The sequence below is a fragment of the Poecilia latipinna genome, unplaced genomic scaffold (genome assembly GCF_001443285.1).
Source record: "Poecilia latipinna isolate Pla-1442-1.1 unplaced genomic scaffold, P_latipinna-1.0 Scaffold1767, whole genome shotgun sequence".
NCBI classification, from domain to species: Eukaryota; Metazoa; Chordata; class Actinopteri; order Cyprinodontiformes; family Poeciliidae; genus Poecilia; species Poecilia latipinna.
Window position 1 is genome coordinate 69,083 of NW_015114383.1, and position 20,993 is coordinate 90,075.

The 20,993-nt window shown below is 39.8% G+C and overlaps 1 protein-coding gene across 2 annotated transcripts in view; it reads right to left on the reverse strand.

Annotated features, from left to right (window-relative positions):
* sema3h (sema domain, immunoglobulin domain (Ig), short basic domain, secreted, (semaphorin) 3H) overlaps positions 1-20,993 on the reverse strand; it is a 70,175-nt gene that overhangs the window by 10,460 nt on the left and 38,722 nt on the right. For both annotated transcript variants that reach the window (XM_015061021.1, XM_015061020.1), the window contains exons 3-9: positions 19,360-19,422; positions 18,704-18,823; positions 17,401-17,494; positions 16,496-16,615; positions 15,029-15,174; positions 13,491-13,605; positions 1,688-1,757 (exon numbers count right to left, since the gene is read on the reverse strand). In XM_015061021.1, coding sequence (XP_014916507.1) covers positions 1,688-1,757; positions 13,491-13,605; positions 15,029-15,174; positions 16,496-16,615; positions 17,401-17,494; positions 18,704-18,823; positions 19,360-19,422 — 728 coding nt within the window. The remainder of the gene's footprint in view (positions 1-1,687; positions 1,758-13,490; positions 13,606-15,028; positions 15,175-16,495; positions 16,616-17,400; positions 17,495-18,703; positions 18,824-19,359; positions 19,423-20,993) is intronic.

Consider the following 20,993-nt stretch of genomic DNA (forward strand, 5'->3'; position numbering starts at 1 on the left):
GTGCTATCTGGTCGGTGCAGGAATGCTCACTGATTAAAACCACAGAATGTCCTTCACTGTATACTCTGCAGTTTCATTTGAACCCTGAACATTGCTGCAAAGCTTCTGAAATTATATTTATTCTGTTTACAAACAGTTTTCAAAATGGCTACATGCTACTTTAGAATAATCTCAAATGAAATGGGGGGAAAAAACGAAATCACTGAAAAAAATCTTATATATGTTAATAGCTTATTAATATTTATTGACCTCTGATAGATTAAAACAATATCAACAAATAAAAACTGTACAATCAGTACAGTCTTATTGGCTCAGTAGTACCTGAGAGAACTTTCTCCATCTCACAGTCGGTGGCTCCAGAAATGTAAGCACAATTTTGTAAAGCATCATTCAAACCCCGTGATCGTTCTGTACAGAAACACTTCAGACTTCTCTGAGCAAATTCACATCTCAGAAAAAAAAAAAAGAAACACAAAGCACACTTGTTCAGTGTTCAGAACAGACAATATGCAGGTTTAATCATCGCACGACTCGCGTAGAGAAAGCAGAGGCTTCATCGATGCAGGAGCCACTTCTAAAGCGCTGGTGAAAATGATGCCGCTGTCAAGACAACAGAGGTCTGTGATTATTCCAGCAGGAAAATCCCACACCTCACTCTGCACGGCCGTGCTTTCATATACACAAAGTGCATATGCTTGACTGGCCTCCCTGCAGTTCACACCTGTTTTCCACCGAAAATGTGATGAAGCAAATCAGGAGGAAACCGCCCAGAGCAGCCGAGATCTTGCTGTTCGCAGGAACAGAAACGGCTTACTCTTGCAAAAGTGCCACAGATTTAATTTGAAATGACCAGATGATGGAAAAGTTTAGTCAAAAGGAAGACCTTAAACTGGAAAGGACAGCGCAAAACAAACAAGTTAAAAAGCATACGTTATAAGTGAAATAATGTACCAACAGAAGCAGTAATTTTCATCACTATTCAAGAACTACTGACTTAAAACAAGGTCCTCAGGTTATTTGTAAGTTAGTTTTGCCTTATTTACATGAAATAAGATAGCTTGTGTAAGAGACTGAAAGATCTCGCTTGTTGAATTAAAGATTGAAATGCTTAGCTTTAATTCTCTTGAGCTGGGTACCGGATCCATTTTTATAAGGAGATCAGGTGGAATTGAAACCTTTTCTAGTCTTTAAAAACCCAAATAAAAAACTGCATCAGCAATTTGGAGTGAACATAACAAAATGCAAGACCTGTGATTAATGTATATAAGGCACACTTTAAAAAAATGATTTAAGACATCTTAAGGCCTTCATTTTAGACGCATGAATTTATTAGTACACCTGCAGTTCAGCAAGTGACATTTGCTGTTTTATGCCTCCTCTTCTCTTATGCTTTTTGTTTTTAAATACTCCATATTTTTTCTTTGCTTTGACACTAACTTTACTCCCATAAACCGTTATAGCAGAGTTTGGATTTAAACGCCCCGGTATCTGCAAAAAGAGCTGATAAGCATCTGTAACTTCACAGTTTTTTTTTTTTCTTCCATATAAACCATGTGTAGGAGGACAAACCGTTTATCCGCTGTAAATTTCAAACTCTCCCTCTCACAGCATATGTGCAAGAATATACATAAATAACAAGTATATATAGGACTCTGCTCCTGTTATTTCTGCATTATGGAGGAAATACCTGGAAGTAGTGAACAGGCCGTAGATGAGAGGATTCTTCTTGTCTTTCCCATGAAGAATAAAGATGTCCTCTGAATGGAGACCGTCGGAGGAGAGTCAAGAAAGGACGGATCAGGCGAATGAATGTAAGAAAGAAAGAAACAACAAAATAAAACATCAGATAAATAAATAACACTTCACATTCTTATTGCACCACATGTGTCTGAGCATTAATCTGTGTGAAGAACCATGCTTGTATGTTTTAAGTCAGACACTTTGTATTCATCCTAGGCATTCCTGCGTCTACGGGGCGGCCTGTGTGACTAATAGCGCCGGGCGTACAGGCAGCATGGCTGACTGGCTGCTTGTAATGAATCTGTAGCCATTAATAACCAGCCGCAGTGGGAGAGCTGGGGGCTGAGTCCGCTGCAGGAGAACAACACCTGCTGTTACACACACACCAACGCCACGCCTCGGTCTTCGCTCCTCATTTCAAAAAACAGCAGTTCGCAACATTAGCCGGGTTTTTCTCGCTCTGCCGTTGCTCAAGCTGTGTTCTCTCAAGCGGCGCAGTCAGGTGGAGATTGTTCCCTCCATCTGTCCGTCTTCGCACGGCCATCCTTTAAAGCCAGAGCAATTTCATTTCGACTCAAACAGGTGGATTTGGAGAGATTTCTCGGCGCGGTTAACTAAGAAATCAAACCAGACTGGCAGGAACTGTAGGCTAAATGCAAAAATGTGCAACGTTTCAGAGCATTTTCCTTCTTTTGAGAGAAATTGATAAGCATTCCTCTAAGGTGAGGAGAAATACATTGTTTTGATTGGACAAAAAGTATTAAAAAAATGAGATTAATTAACTAAGTAGCTCTTTCATGTGAAACTTGCCCATCAAGTCTATCAGATTAATCCATTATATAGCATTTTTTGTACTAGATTGTCAGTATTGTGTATGAAAGAGTTCAAATAAACCAAATGATGAGCCGTGGTCCCAGTTTGGAGAACAATAAAGTGAATGAAGCTGATTTTAACCGGAGGACATGAAGGTAACACTGATCATTTTTGATGTTGCTCAACTTTTACATTTTTTTGTCCATCTTTGAAGTTTTTTTTTTAGTAACTTTGACTTTATTGAGGTTTTTTATATGCCTTTTAACCAATTAAAGCAATCTTTATTGCTTCCTTTTGGGGGGCTGTTGACTCTCATTCAAAGTGTTATTTTTTTTATTCCTACTGAAGTTTAATGTCTGTTTTGTATTTTTGTTTCCTTGCATTCAAACCTATCTAATGTTTTGCTATCATCACTTTCCACTAAGTGAAGACATTTTTTTTAAATACGTATATGTTGCATGTGTTATAGATGGGCAAATGGTTTGCAGCTAGTTTTTAAAAAAGTTGCTTTAATTGGTGTTAAAACATCCTAAATAACTTTTGTTGTATATGTCATGTTTTTAAAAGAGTAGGAAAGAAATGCACTGTTAAATTTTTCTCTTTGATGTAAGATTTTTACGTACCACCAAACAAACTAGCAGTTTTTAAAGGGAGGAGCCGAATCTGATGTGTTGATGTTGGTCTATATCTCTTTAAGAACCTCCCAACCTTTCCGACATTTCCCCTTCAGCATGTTATTACAACAATACTTTCCCATGCTGTCCTCTAATACCTTTTACAATCATCTGTTGGATAATGAACTCAGGAAAAATTGCAGCTCCACCAGCTGCTAATTGCCAATTGCTAGTCTACAGGAGCAGCGTGCGGTTCTGTGTGGAGCAGAACCTCGACTGGGAACTGCAGATAAAAGGTGGAGTTTTGGGAAAGTAGGCGCTGCATTGTATGAGAAAGCATTAAGGCATCCAATGAATGGTTGCCATGGGAGATTCAAGGATTTCTCAAACATGCATGAATGAGTCAAAGCAAAACTGCAGGTGTGTTTTTGTCATTATAAAATGGCATAAACCTTAAAAAAAGGCAGTTTTGCATAATGCCTCTCCTTAAGACTCAATAAACTTTAAACATATGGGAGTAGACAGAAAGAGAAGTTATGTAGGCGACTGCCAACTGCACCAAAAAGATGTTTAAAGGTGATTCTTCAAGCCTAATGTCGTAATGAGGAAACAACAGCCCCTTGTCTAACTTTGGCAAATACTTGAGCTTTAATTTAATCTTCGGAGACAAAACTTTGACGATACACTTTTGCCTCTTTCATCAAATAAATTCCTATTTGGCACCTTGTCGTAGCATTCATCTTTTTTTTGCCGTCTCGGCTCAGGCAAGACCTTGGCTCTCACAGTTTATTTAAATCACAATAAATCAAAGCTGTTCTGTTTCTGCACTTTTGTCTCAGATAAGAGCGGCGAATGTTTTATCGTTCCATCACAACAGCAGAGAACAGAGCGCTTTGTTTTCTGGGTGGCATGCTGTGATAATCTATAAATACATGACTTGATTCAGCTTCTGGGCTGAGTTTGCCAAACAGCTTTGAGAGTCTTAGAAACTCTCGGAGCTCCTGCTGATGTTGAGACACAGAGTTTGTAGCACAGCCTGTCTGAGGTAATGGGGAAATGCGTTATTTGCTTAACAAGGCGAACTAAGTGGAAAGAAAGTGGGTCTATATATTTGCTGAACTTTTCCTTAAGTGTGTTGTTCGGATTTTCACATCTTGCGTGGCAAACAGAGTGAATAAGTGGGATTATTCACTAGTTTGCAGTGTGTATTCCTTAGAATGAAGGGAGTAAACACAGGTCACGACGTTTCCCCTCTCGTGGTGAGGAGGAGTGGAGATGGAAACAGAGAAGCGGATGAGCGATCCCACATTCCAGGTGGCCTCCAGGAACGGCGGCTAATCTCATCTCATCAACACATCTTCACCGCACACACAGTCACATTCAGGATGTAAACCTTATACTTCCAAAGTTTGCGTGTACATGTTCAGATCCTTGAACATAGTTGTTTTAAAATATATATTTATCCCTATTATTAAAGTGTAAATGTGTTTTTTAGCTCCTAGGCTTTGCTGTCTTTTACACCTGCTCGTCTCATCTCCATAATTCCTTCATCTTGGTTCTGTTTTCAGGGTCAGATCTTTCAGAAAATGTCCCCCACTTCTAAGCTCACATAACAGATTATTACCTTTATCGTCATCTCTTTCCACTCCCATTCCACTTGTCTTGAAAGATTTTTATAACTCTGGATAACTCTTCATGATGTATACGCCGTGCGCTATGTTCTTTTTTTGTTTTTTCTCTCCCAAAACGATGTGATATTTTCAAAGCAGGAAAGATAGCCAGACTAAAAACAGAAGCAGTGGGAGAGTCAGTGCTCCGGTAAAATTTAGAGCTTCTCAGCCAGTTCAGTGGATCCCATTGAAGTGTTTTTGTATCTTCCCGAGCCTGAACAAAGAGCAGGATAAGCCGATGTCAAAGAGCACCCCCAGTGGACAGGAGACCACCAGCTCCTAACACTAAACGGTCGAAAAGAACCATATTTGTCCATATCAGAGATGAAGCGTAGTGGTAAATGAATGCCTGCTGGAAAGATAATTAAGATGTTGCAGTCGCTTGTACACATCACAAACCACCTTGAAGTTTTTCCACACTTTGTCATATTACAACTGCAAGTTTCAAAATGCTGCATTAGTGTTATACAGGATGATTAACCAACACAAACAGGTGATAAGTGGGAGAAATGGGATTTATGAATTTCTAAAAAAAATTCAAGAAGAAAATCTGAATAGTGTGGCATGCATTTGCATCAAGCCCTTGTGAGTTGATAATAAAGACATTTTGATGTCAGGACACAAGTTCTCAATTAGATTTAGGTCTGGACTGACTGTTGTTCCAATATAAATCTATTTAACTCGTCCCACTGCGGTTCTGACTACATGTTTTGAGTTGTTGTTCCTCTGGAAGGTGAACCTCCGCTCTGGTCTTATTGAAGAAAACCTGCTCTGCAGTACCATGCAGCCACTGCCATGTTTTAATATGAGGATGGAGCATTTAGGATGATGTGCTGTGTTAGTTTTTAGCAATTTCCACCAAGGCAAGGAAGTGAAGTTTAGTTTCATCTGACCAAATCACATTCACCCTCATGTTTGCCTTACATACAGAAAGCAGATAAAAGATACTTTAAGTGGAACATTTCCTGTCTAGTTTTCACACTTTTCTTTTTTCTTACTACTGTGCAATGAAAACATGGCTAATGGAAGTCTTGTGTGTTTTAAGCTAATTATGAAAGTTGGCCTTATTTCTGTTTTACATCTACTAGAAAAATTCAAAAGAAGAAAACTTGACTTGGTTCTGCCAGACAGATTATTGGTCTTTACATAATTTGGACCATCCTCATCGCAGAGTTCACACAGTACAAAAAAAAAGATCCTCTCAAAACAGTGAAAACATGCCAGGAATGACAAAGAAATAAGATCTAAAGATTTAGAAATATCCACTCTCTGCGTGTAATGAAGTGCTGTGTTTCAAGGATGGGTACGAAGGAAGACCTCACAGCACGTAAAAGTAAATAAACAGAGTTCGGTGTTGAAGAAGTACGGTGTAAAGTTAATAAAAACTTTGGATTATCCCTGTAGGGAAAATCTGAATCCTTGCCTTGAGCTTCAAAGGTACTATCCGACTTCTCCCGCACCTCATTGTGCATTCATCTCCACTTGAAAACGTTGCTCGAGTTTGGAAGACGCAGCTCGACATTTTTCTTTCGACAGAAAATTATAGAAGAAGCCTCAGTTATTTATGGCTTAGCCTCAGAATGAAAGACAAGAAAAGAAAAACAGAAAAATCTCTTTATCATTCGCGGTAAGTTTAACTCAGAACTGATTTAGAGACGTTCTCCCCTCCATATCTTTAAGCGTTGGATTTATGAAGCTGCACCGGCTTTCACTTCATTAATCTTTCATGGGGGCAGGAGGGGTGAACAAAACCTTTGTCCATCACACAAGATCAGCCAGCGTCTTTCTGTTCAGTCTGATTTGACTTTGTGAGATCTGTAGTGCCGATCTAACCACCTCCATGCTTTCGTTCGTCTCCCTCTGAATCTTCCTCGTCTTTTTCTTTCTGGCTCTCCAACTTTTCATCAGGTGATTATTCCGTCCCCCTTTCCACACCTCGACTTCCCACGATCCCTCAAGGAGGCGCTCGCTTTCATTGTCTCTCACTTTCTCTGCCCCTCCCAGCCTTTATCCCTCCATCATGCTATATCTCTGTTTAGTTCCTCATCCATCTGTCTGTCTGTCTGGCCTATTTTCTCCAGAGGATTGTTCTTGTGTCTTCTTCCCAAAACAAAACACGGCCGTTTCCCCCCTGGAGGAAGATAGTCTTGTCTGGCCCGCAGACCTGCTGCCTCAGCCCCTATCTTCTCCTCCTCCTCCTGCTCATCCTAATTGTCTGGTCAGAGACCCCTAGGCAAATACCCCTATTCTCCTCATGTCTCCACTCTCCCCGTTCTCAGGCCAGCCACCCTGAATACCAACATCTCGCCGACTCTTCCTCCTCTCAGTCGTCTTCGAGTGAGGACACCGTCTCACAGTAATTCATCAGGATCGGTCCTCCATCTTGTCTTTAACCCGTTCGGTCAGTGGTCCTAACCTATCTGTGCCTCTGTTTCCATCCTTCTTATTGCAAATGAAAACCTGAACAGTGTCAAACCTCAGCTCCTCCTGAGTCAATATTTTGATAACTTTATGCTGCGACTGCAGCTTTAAGTATCAAACAGCTTGCAGATGTAGCATCTATATTTTTTGCCCATTTGTCTTGGTGAAAGCTGCAGCTCAGTCAGATTTAAAGGGATTTTTCCTCTGGACAGAAACTTTCAATGCTGCTATAGATTCCCACCGGGATTTGGGCTCAGACTTTGACTGAGCCATTCTAACACATTACATTTTTATCTAAGCCATTGTGATGTTTAAACCAATTCCAGGAGTCTAACCAGATTCCTTGTATCTGCTGAGTTAAAATCATCAGCACAGGATGATGATGAAGCAAAACAGTGGTAATATTGCTACTTTTCATGGAAAATTAAAAAAGAGATGAATCCAGTATATCCCTTATGTCTTCAAATGGTTAAAACAACCATTTATCTTGAGAGGTATAAACTACTGTAGATTAGGACATGAGAATAAAGAAAACATTTTCACCGTATCTAATTAGAAACATCTATATTCACTGTTTTTAAAACATCATTTGAAAAAGAAAAGGATTTGATTAGGATTTCCTCGGCCTCGATAATGTTCTGAAACGAAACGTAAATATGGAAAGAGGTTTGCGACTCCAGACGTAATGACTTATTTGTTTAAATAAAAGATAATTCACATTTCTCAAAAACGAAGGCCTTTTAAAGTCTGTTTCGTATTTAGATGATTACCTTTATCCTTGACATGCCGCATCCAACTCACTGATAACTTTGTGTTTGACATGCTGAACAAAAAGGAAAACGGTGATTCTGATCTCTGGCGGATTGACTGGTGCAGCTCCGATTTAAAGGATCTGAGTTTAATCCAGTCCAGAAGTCTATAAGTATTACAGGTTTAAAGGAACCAAAACTGCAAAATAACTTATCGAAATAGAGCTTCAGTATAAACCCCATCTAGATGAATGGTGAATAACTATCCATAGTCATAAAAACCGATGTAAAGAAAACTATCTGGAAAGTTTTATTTTTCAATACAGAACTTTCAAAAGATAATTTGTCAGAATCACTTCATGAAGTTATTTTTTTTTTTTTTTAGGTCAGGTGAAAAACCTCTCATGTTGTAATCCTTTTGTGCACTTGTTAATCTTTTATGTTTTTCATTTTTATATTTACTCTCTCATCTGCACCTCATAAATATAAATCAAAATGCCAGAAGTCAGTTCATCTCAGCTGAGTTTTGCAAACCACAAAAAACTTGCACACAAGAAGTAGGAGAGCGTTACTTTAGCAATTTCCAATTTTGAAGTCTTACGTAACCTTGAAACACCTGCGACATTGGAGATATTCCCCTGATTTCATTCTTTTTATGTCTTCCTTAGGAAAATCACTTTGTTCTCTCTTTTTTCTCTCTCCTGCAGCCATGTCTGTTTCTAGTGCTCCTCCTAATATTCTGTCTGCTGCTCCCTTTATTCCCTCGACTTCTCGTTAACAGCACAAAAGCAATAACACAGCAGTAACGGCTTCTACAGCCCTCATCATCTCCTTTTCTCAGCCTATAACTCTGCTCCATCCCCTCCTCCAGCCTGGCTCTCTTGTCAGGTCAAAGCCCACTTGTTCCCTCCCTGCCCCTGCAGCTAATCTGACTGATGGCTCCACCTCTCTCCCTATCTATTCTTTCCTTTTTTCTTTCTTCTCCTGACAAACTGGGGCTCCCTTCAAGCAGTGATGGATTAGACAGCCTCACTGGGGGAGTAGGGAAATTTATTTTCCACTTACAGAACCTGCTTCCATACAACTTGTAGCAAACTGTAATTACTGATGAGGCAATTAGGTCAAGAAACATTTTCGAGATTCATCTGAAAGGATTTCGAGATTTTTCATTAATTTCAAACAAGGAGTGAGTTGGATTTTCTTATTATTGTTTTGTTTTTTGTTTTTTTTTAAATGTTTTTTCGATTATTAAAAAATGACAACTATTCCAAACATGAATAAGACAGGATTTTAAAAAGAAGGTTTAGTTGAGAAATGTTGCCCATTCAACCCGACACGTACAGTTTCAGGTATTTGGAAGTCGGATATCAGAGATATAGGTTTAAAAGTTCAAGAAATGTGATTCTACAAGCTGTATTATTTTCTTCTTTTTTGTCATAAAAGCCCTTCAATCAAAACAAAGTTAATCTAAAACAATCTTTTTATTTTTAAGGACCTTCTGGAGATCAAAATAACAACAAAAAAAGTAGTCATTTTATGAAACAACAAAACTAAGATGGTGAGATGAAGAGTTGGGTTAATTTTCTCTCCACAGTCAAATAAAGTGAAATAATCCCTTAAGTTGATCAGTCATAGCCGAGGCTCGTAGTTCACTTTATCTGACTGTAGTGATTCATTCAATAAAAATCATTTTGTTCTCTCTCTGAAAAGCTTTTTCCACATCGTGATCCAGTGGCCGTCTTCAGTTTCTCTAAGAGATCAATAATGGCGACACCTTCACAGTTTGGTCAACCACATTGCTTCAAGCAATAATTAAAAAGTCAGCCATTTGTTTAATAGGCATACCTGACTCTGATTTGAAACTGCTTTGAAGCATATGAACATAAATAATCAGGGAATAATCTGGATTTTGGATAAATCATGAAAAGAAACACTTCATATTTTAGGTTGAGGATTTTTGTTACTCAGTTGGAGAATCATTTGTTTAAAAAAGACAAAAAATGACTGTTTCTTTTTTTTGGTTTTTTTTTTTTGTTTTTTTTTACAAAAAATGTAATTTCTTTTTATATTATTATAACTTTTCTTCTTATGAAGACGATCTGGAGGTGAAGATCCCTGGTTTAATTTTGGGTCAGATGGCTGAAAGTTAGACACAATACGGTTTTCCAGCCCAAACAAACATTAAAATTGATTTTGGTCTGGATGTAAATCTTTCTGGCATGGCACCGACCTCAACCTAAATGTAACATTTGGTCAAATATCCAGTCATTATAACAGCAGGACACTGACGATGGCTTTAAAAAGAAGAATCCAAAAGAATATTTTTGCTTTACACTAAAGGAAAAACTGTGAAAAACAATTAAAAGTCTTTATGGTAAGTGGATGTATATTTCTCTACTCTTTTATAAAGAAAAACTATGAAAATCATATTTTTTTTAGGTCAGTGATGTCTGCGGTTTCCTTTTGTGGGTGTAGTTTCTAAAAAAAACATTTAAATGCAGAGGGTTGTATGTATTTTGTTATTTTGAACAAAGAAAAATATTTAGATGTTTTTCTTCCTTATTCTCATTTAAAACCATTGGAAAATTACAAACAGACGCCTGCTTTCTCCTAATTGTCATTAAGAGACAATTGGTTGTTCCAAACTGTTCCAGGCTCCTTTCCAGTTTCTGCAACGGTTATGGGCTTTGTTTTTTTGTTTAGGACATGACTAAACTTTTTACACCCAGACAAAAACAGACGAGAAAAAAATAACTGGAAGTATTTTATTGTCTCTACTGGCAGACCGCAGAAGCTCGTCTGTCTCCAGCGCCAAAATCTCCCCGCATTGTTCTCCTCGACAGACAGCAACCACAACAACAAGGACAGCGGCAGAGACCCACTGAGAATCTTTTCCTGTGAGATAGACTCGCATCTGAGCTGCATGACCTTCCTCTCCGCTGGTGCTTGACTAACTACGGTTCAGCGGGGCTCGACTTGTTTCACGCTGGCGGCATCCACAACAACGAGAAGCCCACAGATTGAAAGTGAGACATGCGAGCGTGAACAAAGTCGCTCCAACAACAGAAGCAAAAACAACAGAACAATGAAGTCCAAGCAAAACCGTCTGGCGAATCGAGCCGTGAGGTGATCGCAGACCAGATGCTTTGCTCGAAACGAAACTCAGTGGGAAGTGTTGCATAACATCGAGTATGTGAGTCAACAACCTCAGACAAATGGTAACGAAGCGTAGAGGCAGATTTCTATTCTTATTTGTTACCAATAAAAGCTAGACACAAATTTTTGATCTAAATGACTTGATTGGCATTGCTGATCAAGCTGTTATTACCAATCTTTTCATTTCTTTTGTGAAAGGAGGGACCATTACTGAACAAAATTTGAATTGTAAACTTCTCAAAACGAGTATTTGCTGCTCTAACGGACTTCATTGACCTGATTAACCAGTTTTGTGAGACTTGTCAGTGAACACCTGACCAGCAGTGAGCCAGTAGGTGGCAGTAATTCAGCTTTAACTTTCCTGCTAACATGAAGAAAAAGAAGAAGACTGTTGGCGTGTTTCTTCTGACCTTGTTGGCTCCTCAGGTTTGATGCTTTGGTTCTGTAGCATTATAATGATTTGTGGTTCTGTAGCTGTGAATTTTGCTTGTAGTTCAACTGTGTTATTTTGTTCAATACTAGTTTTTTTTTCTAACTGAACCATTTGATTTGTGCAGAGCCTGCAGTGAGTAATGGGGAATTGTTTTTCTTTTGTGTTCCCTTGCAAAAGTTTTATATTATCTGGACAAAGCTGTGCATTTTGTAAGAGAAGCAAGCATGTCAGCATTCATACAATTCCTGTTCTGTCTGTTTTAACTCAGCAATATTATTCACTAGTGGGGATATTTCTGGGAATTACTTTTGGTTTATTTTTAACATTATTATGAGTCTTTTGGCCAAATGGACATTGGGATCTGGTTGGTGAATCCTGAAGGTGTTTCTCCCCCAACGTCAGATCTTCACCCAGCGAGCCTGAAAACCGTTATTGAGGTTGACGTTGTTGTGGAATAGATGACAAAACTTATTTTTTAAATGTAAAAGTCTTTTACAATATTTCTTCCACTTCAAAATTATGCACCATTTTGTGCTGGTCAACTACATCAAATCCAAATTAAATCTTTGAAGTTTTTTTGTTGCAATACAGCAAAAACGTGAAGACGTTTAACACATCTGCAAGGCACCGAATGTGAGCCCCTCGGAGCAGCGGAGGCTTATGGGACTTGTAGTGTTTCCGTTTGACAGAGCATGGCATAAACACAACACAGGCAGCATTCTTAAGCCAATGTGTAAATCCTCATGAAGTGGGACTTGTGGTTTATGTGTTTGTGTGCATGTGTTGCTGAAGTGTATTCATAAACAAATTCATATGGAGTCTTATCAGATACGTAGAACATGGCCACAGGCACGAGGGACGGAAATGTTTATGCCTCTAACAAGTCCGAACGGTTTTGGTGTACACAGACGAGCCGAGGCCTGCGCATGTGTGGTGGCACCTAAACTCGAGCTTTACCTTCAATATGTGTGCTTTCAAGTGCTTCCTAATTTCCCATGTGTGTTTGTTTAAGTCCTGGGCTACATGAAAGAGCATGTGATTTAGTGTTCATGAGTTAAGGTACTGCATAAACAAACTAATTCACTGTGCGGGTCTCTCTGTTTACTCTAAAATCCCTCTGTTTACACGACCAGCTGAGATAAGAGTGTAGCTCAAACTCACTGCGTGCCCGCCTGCTTTTTTTTTTTATTCACTCGGTTCTCCAAGAGCTGAGAAGAAAAGGTATTGTGGGGGTTGAATGACTGCAGATGCATGCTGGTCCATAACCTACAGGTCAATGCAAGCATCCACGCTACATTTAATTCTTTATTGTACAAGCTAATCTTTTGCACTGCTGTAAACTGTGAGGCTTATGCCCTGTTGCACATATTTCTTTCAGAGTTGATGTTTTTGTCCGCTCACCATTAAAACGACAAAAGCCCCGGCAGCCCGATGGGGAAAGGCAGCGGCCTCCTAAGCCAGGGGTCTGTCCATCAAGGGAATCCTTGATAATGAATAAAGTCTGAGGATCTCTATGTGAGGCCAGTTACCGTGGCAACCATGGGTGAAGGCACAGGTGACCAGCCATTTTGTTGGTAGCGGTAACAGTCTGGCTATGCAGACGTACAGCAGGCCAAGGAGGCCGTCAAGCCCCTTTAGGTTTCCTCGGTGTGTGAAATCTCTTCGAAAACACCAACGGTATGAACACACACCCACACACACACACACACACACGCGCACACACACCCACACACACCCACACACACACACGCACACATGCATGCAGACTGGCTGAATTTCTTAGCTCAATTCCTGTTTTATGAAGCATTCAGTGGCAGAGGTCCAGCTGTTGTTGTAACTCTCGCAGCTAAAGTCTGATTGCGTGTGTAATGTGTTTGCCATTTGCTTTACTCACGCAGCTGGTCGAAATGTGTCTGCAGGCCGTCTGGTCCTGGAACCGAACACACCATCCGGGCCTTCTGGAAGGTGCTCCACTTGTTCACTAAACTCCTCTGACCTCCGATGTCGTTCTGCAACACAATTTAAAAAGACTTAATATGTTCATGTAAACCTCAAGCTGACAATACGACACATTTATAAGGGTTCTGGATGCGTATTTGTGCAGAAATACAAAGAAATGAAGGACGTTTTCCTCACACAGGTTCTAGCTGCTTCACATTACATATACTCTACTGCGCAAAAGTTTTGAGTTATTGTCTGTTTATGTTATGGTTTCTAAGGAGCCACAAGCTGCACCCTTGCCGTCTTTCAATGTGGTTTTGATCAATAACTTTCTAGGCTTTCGGAAATTCTGACAGGCTTTTTTCACTTATTTTCAGTCCACGATTTAAGCATTTTTTTAGAAATTCGTTTTGTCATTTTTATTGTTCAACCTGGAAATTATTAAACTTTATTCAATAATTAAAATGCTCCTAAGCAATAAATCAGATTTAGAGTTTTAATCCCACTGAATGTCGATCTTTTGAATATATGTACGCAGATATATATCAACTTAACCTTTCAATACTATTCCAATTTATGGAATGGGTCTGCAAAATAATTCACATTGAAATTGATATCGGCAGTCTGTCACAGAGAAATTACTTTGACATTTTATTGTTGGGTTTTCCAATTGCAGAAGAGCTGTTCACTGAAAACCAAAAGCCGCACGCATCTGTCGATTGGATAAAGGCTGATGCTTCTCTCGGGACTTTTCTTCCCGTTTCTTTAAAGACACGACATAAAGACATTTCAGGCACTGTTAATTTCCAGGTCTCCACGCTCCTTTTGTCTTGTACTTTTCCACATTTCTTGTTTTTATAGGCACACACTGCACAATATGCTGTCGTGATCAAGTGCAAGAAATGAACCGAAAATAAGTAAAGCCCAAAAGAGACCAAAGAAACTTTTAAAAGACCCTGAGAAAGCCTTAAATACAATTGGTCCATATCCTTTTAATCGTTTAAAGAGGGTCTTGCTGCTTGGAGGTTTAACACATTAAAAGCATTTTAAATTAATGGTAAATACCAATTAACGGATATTCATTCTGACATAATTTCTGTGGAAGTCCCAGATAATAAGACCCACTGCAGTATTACAATACTGGCAGCTGAATATAAAAACCTACAACCAACTTATTAGTAGTTTATTCCCCAAGAACCATGTGAACATTTAAAGTTTTATAGACCAAACGAGCTTTAACATTCAAGCAAATAAAATAAACTGTTTAAGAATGGTCAGTATTAACGAGACTCTGTATAAACAACCTTCAAACATGCCAACGGGGACATTCGGTTGGACACGGAGTCGGTGCCTTCAGCACACATCCCAGCCTGTGCAGACTCACTAACCTGCACGTACGCACTGGCAGGAAAATACCTCTGCCAAAACTTCACGCAGACCACCTCCGGTCTGATCTGTGCTCCATCTCTGCTCACCGGACACACATCGTACCTTGCAAACTCGTGCCACTCTGGAGTAGAGAACCTTCCCGGCCGCCCCCTCTGCCTCCTGGGCACGCTCAGTGAAGAACACGTAAACTTTATCATCCTCTGGGTTATCAGTTTCAGACAGTGGCGCTACCCGCACAAACTGGGCATCTGGAGACATACACACACATAAACACACACACACAGAAAGATAGCTAAATTACAGCAAATCAACTGTGGAGCAGCACAACTTCGCTGACGTCACATTTTCAATTGTGTAACTGAATATGGGAGAATGACAGCAGAGAGACGATGAAGGTGGAAGTGAGTTTACAGAGAGGAGAGGTGATTGGTGGTTATCGGCAGCAGACATCAGCGTACTGGTCTGATAAAACACCGACCGGGTGAGCAGGATGATTGTAGAGATGCTGATTTGGATCATGTGATATTACATTTACCTTTTTGTTTACCTTCAATATTTATTTTTTCAAAATGAGACAAAATGAGGCAGTTGTTAGTGGGTTATAACTCAATAAACATCGAGTAAATTCAAACAAGCTGCTGGAGAACAATTAACTTATCCCTAGTGGTGTCGCTGTAGAAGTTAAAGCAAATCAGTTTCTTTTGGCAGCTAATTGCATTTTATCAAACTGACATTTTTAAGTAAATGGTTTGCGGTTTTGCTGAAACTGTTCTCCCCTCACCCCCTCTGTTTTGATATTCACAAATGTGCCAGCAAAGCGCCGACATGTTCTGACACGACTGCAGCGTCGGCTGCCTGCTTCTGTAATCAGAAGAAGCTTAACTTGTGTTTTCTGCAGGTATAAACTAAACATGCACACAACAGTAAAGCAATCGACAAATGTGGACAAAGAAAAAAAAATTCAACTTGAACTACGTCTGAAAATCTTGTATGTTCGCTTTGTCAAAAAAAACAAAAAAAAAAAACATCACAAACTCTCTCAACTGACTCCCAGAAAGGAAACGTCGGATCCACAGGAAGATAAAAGGAAGGTTTAAGGAATAACAAGCTAAGTAGATGTCGGCTTTTATGACAGGATCCAATCATCATTATTGGTTCATATCCCAGTCGGTCCAACTTTTACTGCCTTCTCAGATTAGAAAAGTATCAAAATAGTAGACAATTAATGTTTTTAGAACCACAGAAAGAATCACGTTAGTATTTCATTAAATTCTGCTCATGTCTTCATAATATTGCACTGTCTAAATGTTTATATTAATCTGTTGCAATGTATTATGCAGGTTTGAAGCTTGTAAACACAGTTCATGCAAAGCATCATCAATTACAGAAAGGTGGATTGGATCAGGCGTTAGAAAAAAAATTGACTTTTACATATTTTGTACTATAATTCCACTGATAATTAAACAAAATTCTTAGTAAAATTATCAATAACTAACTTAAATAATTGTTAAGGTTTTTTTTTAGCACTTGCTTGAGTTTCTCAAACGTGTTTCCAGTTCTGGGACTCACCCTGCAGCCAGGTGGAGTCGTACTGCTCTGTACGGATGACGTGTCGCCTGCCGAGGCTCCGAAAGAAAGCCGAGTCTCGACTCATGAAGTCCGAAGTGATGCCGGCGTATAGCTCTCCATCTAAACAGTAAAACCAGTGATCACATCCTTATTCAACTCTGTTAAAATGAGACACATGCTCAGAGTTATTATGATTCTCTCATTCACACATTGAATTTCTTCCTTAGCTGGACTTACTGTAAAAATCAATGTACCCAACAGACTACAGATCTTTACAACATATACGACGGGAAAGCTTTGAAAACAAAAACATCCAAAACACAGTCAGAGGCATGCGTTTGTAGACAACACTGCCACTGCCCACCCACATGCTGTCTGGCTGCTTTTCTCAGGTTAAATGACCAATTCAGCATCGAATGCTTTTAGCGAGCTTCATAAAGCCTTAAAATAATCCGACATATTTGTCATCAACACCTACCCAAAACCGTCAGTCACGTTGCATCAAGTGCATGCTGCGAAGTGGGGACATGATATGTGATTCTCACTATATGATCTTCAGAGACAGAAGGTTTTACTGTGTGACGGTGTTGACAGAAAAATGTAAAGATGTAAAATGTATATAATGATCTCACCTCTTTTATTTAAAGCAAGCAACAATTAGACTAACTTAAAAATATTGCTGGACTCAGTTTTTCTTAAAAGTGTCCTTCTGCTAACTTTTAGTATGCAGCAGCATGTGGGTCAGTGTTGCAATTGTTTGGCTGGAAAGAACTTGATCGTCGTAACATATCCCTGACTTAAAAAAGAAAAACTTCAAACCGTAGGCGGAAAATTAAAACTACACCTTGTTTTACACTGATAACTCTAACCAGCATTTAATTACATTGAAGAATAATTAATATTACCAACAACCGCAGAAGCCGTTTTCTGGAACGGGTCGTAGGGGCATTTCCCTTTCCCACACTCTGTCTGGCTGTAGGAGAGAGTTTGGTACTCTGCCTTAAAAAGAAAAACCACACAGCCGAGATTAAGCGAGCAAATCTGCTGAAACAGACACGAGTTTTGTTAGGCATATTAAAATAAGTACATCGTAAAATATTAAAATAATCCTATTCACTGAGGCGATGAGCTCTAAGAAGGTTTGAGCCAGCTCATCACACATGGCTGCCACACACACACACACACACACACACACACACAGAGAGAGAGAGAGGCTAACTGAGGCTAATCAGGCTAAGTGCAGGGAATCTACAATGTGTGAAGTCCAGACTTAAACTGGCCAGTACCACCGGCTCCTCTAAGAGCTGTGTCCGCTCTGATCTCACAAGGCCTTTCATGGGATTAGCTGCTTTCTGACACACATATCTACTGCAAGACACACAAACAACAATCAGCACTCTACTAAAGGATTGCACCCAGACATGTGTATAAAAAAACGGTCGGAGAACAATCCCCAAAGTGTCCCAGAAATTCTTGTGTTTTAAGTGAATATTATGTGTGGGTGCATATTGGAAAACAAACCACATGTACACACCCGTCTTCTAGATGTGCTTTACTCTGTATTTGACATTTAAATGTCAACCAAGTCTCAGGTGTCTGGTGAGCTGCACAATGTTGCCACATATTAAGGACAGATGACATTAGGTAAACCCTCACAGGTCATGTGGGCATGGGGGAAGACACCACATCTGATATTTCAGCAGTTCAGGGGGCTCCGTGAGGGGGACGGGAGCCCGATCACACAGGGAGGATGGAGGCTAGGACGAAACTATGAAAATACCTGCAGATACATTTGACTTCTCTAGTCCTTTCTCTTCATAAATATACATCAGTAAGGAAGGTTCTCCAGAGGATTTCAGACTTTATGAACCTTTTTCACATTTTGTCATCTTCAGTAACAAAATGGGGTTTTTTTTATTTACCCAAAAAAAAAATAAATCTTGGATCAAACCTATAAGCCATAAATAAATGTGCTCTCAATTACTTAAATAAGTGTGTCATTAAAGTGTGTGAATATCAGTGTGAGATATTGGGAAAAAAAAGATATATTAGGCGCAGATGTATCTAATTTCTAAGAAGCAAATTGATTATGTCCCAAGTCATATAAGTCCGAGTTTATATGTAATTTTACTTTGATAGTGTGTGTGTGTGTGTGTGTGTGTGTGTGTGTGTGTGTGTGTGTGTGTGTGTGCGTGTGCGCAGTTTTACCTGGTGGAAGATGCTGGTAGCTATGAAAGCACAGCGGGGATTGAAGGCCCCGGTGCCACACACGTACAGATGCGTCTGATTAAAAGGCTGCAGAACTCGCAGGAAGTTCGCGCACTCCAGCTGTCCAGAGACACAGATGCACACAGCAGCTCACCACAATGCAACAACCTGCAATGTTTCGTATTGGAGTGTTCAGCAACAGCAGAATAATTCATTTATTTCAATCGTAATCTGTGGTTCTAAATGTGTTGGCTTGTTTCTTCCTGAATCTTGATTCCCCTACCAGCGTCAGAGTGTTGTTTGTTTACAGTTCCTTAAATGAATCGGATTCAATCAGCTTCAGTTCCGCAGCAGATTGCAATCTATTGCGCAACTGTTTCGGGGTTATTGTTGCAGAACATTTCAGGCAGGTCTCGTTGGGTAGTATTGCATTGCAGCAAGCAGCAAAAATAAAAAAAATAAAAAGAAAAATGATACAGCCTGATCTGTCAGGCAGGAGATTTTAATCTGTGCAATATTCTGACTGAAATCACGTTCTGAGATGAGCCGAATGATGGTTTACCTACGTAAAACATGGAAGCTCCCGTTTTAAAAGTTGCTGTTGTTATTCAGTCACATGTGTTTGTACTGGAATCAGTGAGTGTGTCTTGAATCACCTCTGAATCCTTCCCAGCCATGAGACATTCTTGGACCCGGTCCGGACTGCCTGGCCAGAACAGCTACAGGGGAAGAAAGACAGAGAGAGGAGGGAAAGAAGGAGGGAAGAAACAAGAACAAACAGAGAGAGAGAGACATTTAAAAAATCTTTTTCCTGTTCAATTTTGCGTTCCTGCTCGTGCTACGTTTCTGATAAACAGCTATTGGAAGCAGCAGGTGCTCTGACGGTCAGCCAGAAAGGGAGAGCCAATAGCACATGACTAATCTGGATGAAATAAGCAGAGCAACAGCTTCAGGGAGGAGAAAAATAAAAACCAACTGGCAGCATTGATGAGTCCTGATAATGGGCCAAACTGTCAGGGCAGCAGGGATCGTGACAGCATGACTAATTCACAATTTGACTGCACCTGCAGGAGGAGTTGGACTGCTTTTTATCGAGTGGCATGCACTGAGAAGTGCCCAACAGCAGAAATAAAGAAAGAAAGAAAGAAATAGACATGAACATTTAAAGGAGAGAATGTGGACTTCTGGGAAATATATTTTATTAAACAAACTATTGAAGACGCAGCGTGTTCCTGCCCACCTTTTGGGATATTTCTCTCCCAGCTCTGCACATCTAAAAACTTACCTGCATTGCAACTGTAGCACATAAATAAGCTTTAATAAAAGATCATGCAATTCACTAATTTGCAGAGTGGATGACTAATAGTTGTCCTGTGAACAGATTCTCACGCCTGAGCTGAGGATCTTTGCAGCTCCACCAGATTTACCGTGGACCTGTAGGTGGGTTGTAATATTGACCAGATTGTCAGATTAGGTTAAATAAGTTCACCTCTGCTGTTCCTCGTGTCCATTTGTTCATTAACGTTCTCCAAAGAGCCTCAGTGGTCTTCTGGGCCATTATGGATAAAGGGGCCGTAATGCAAATGTCTGCAACTATTTTCCAAATTGTTTGTGAAAAAAGAAAATCTTAAAAGGAGAATTATTTTCCAGCAATACACAATTAGGCACTATTTTGTGTTAGTCTGTCATAAAATTGTAATGAAATGTATTGAACCATGTGGTTTTAATTTCATAGGACGTTATAAAGTTTAACGGCAGAGTCAGTGTTCCACATCTAATGGAGGTGATTCAGTTTCAGGGTTCATATTTAGGGTGACGAGAGACAACGAAAGGCCCCTGTGGCTGAGTGAAAACTTTGAGTTTTCTACCCGACTTGCTTGCTCTGACTCTGTTAAAGTGTGTGTGTGTGTGTGTGTGTGTGTGTGTGTGTGTGTGTGTGTGTGTGTGTGTGTGTGTGTGTGTGTGTGTGTGTGTGTGTGTGTGTTGAATGGTGGGGGGGCTGGAAGGATGAGCTCACTCTAGGTTCAGGTAAGATCATCTTCCATGAAACGTGTACTGGTAACAATAGAAATGTCTGACTTCACTAATAAAGCAATCAGACACCGCCCAACATAATCACATTAAAACATCACTCTTTTTTCCACATAAACTAAATAAAAATAAATTTAAAAAACCCAGGATGGGTCCAACCCCACCCCCTGACTCTTTTCGATGACATCAAAACTGAGAGGAAATAACTGAGCTCTTGATAATGTGCAAGCAAGAGAGAAATAGAGGCTCCAATGGCAGT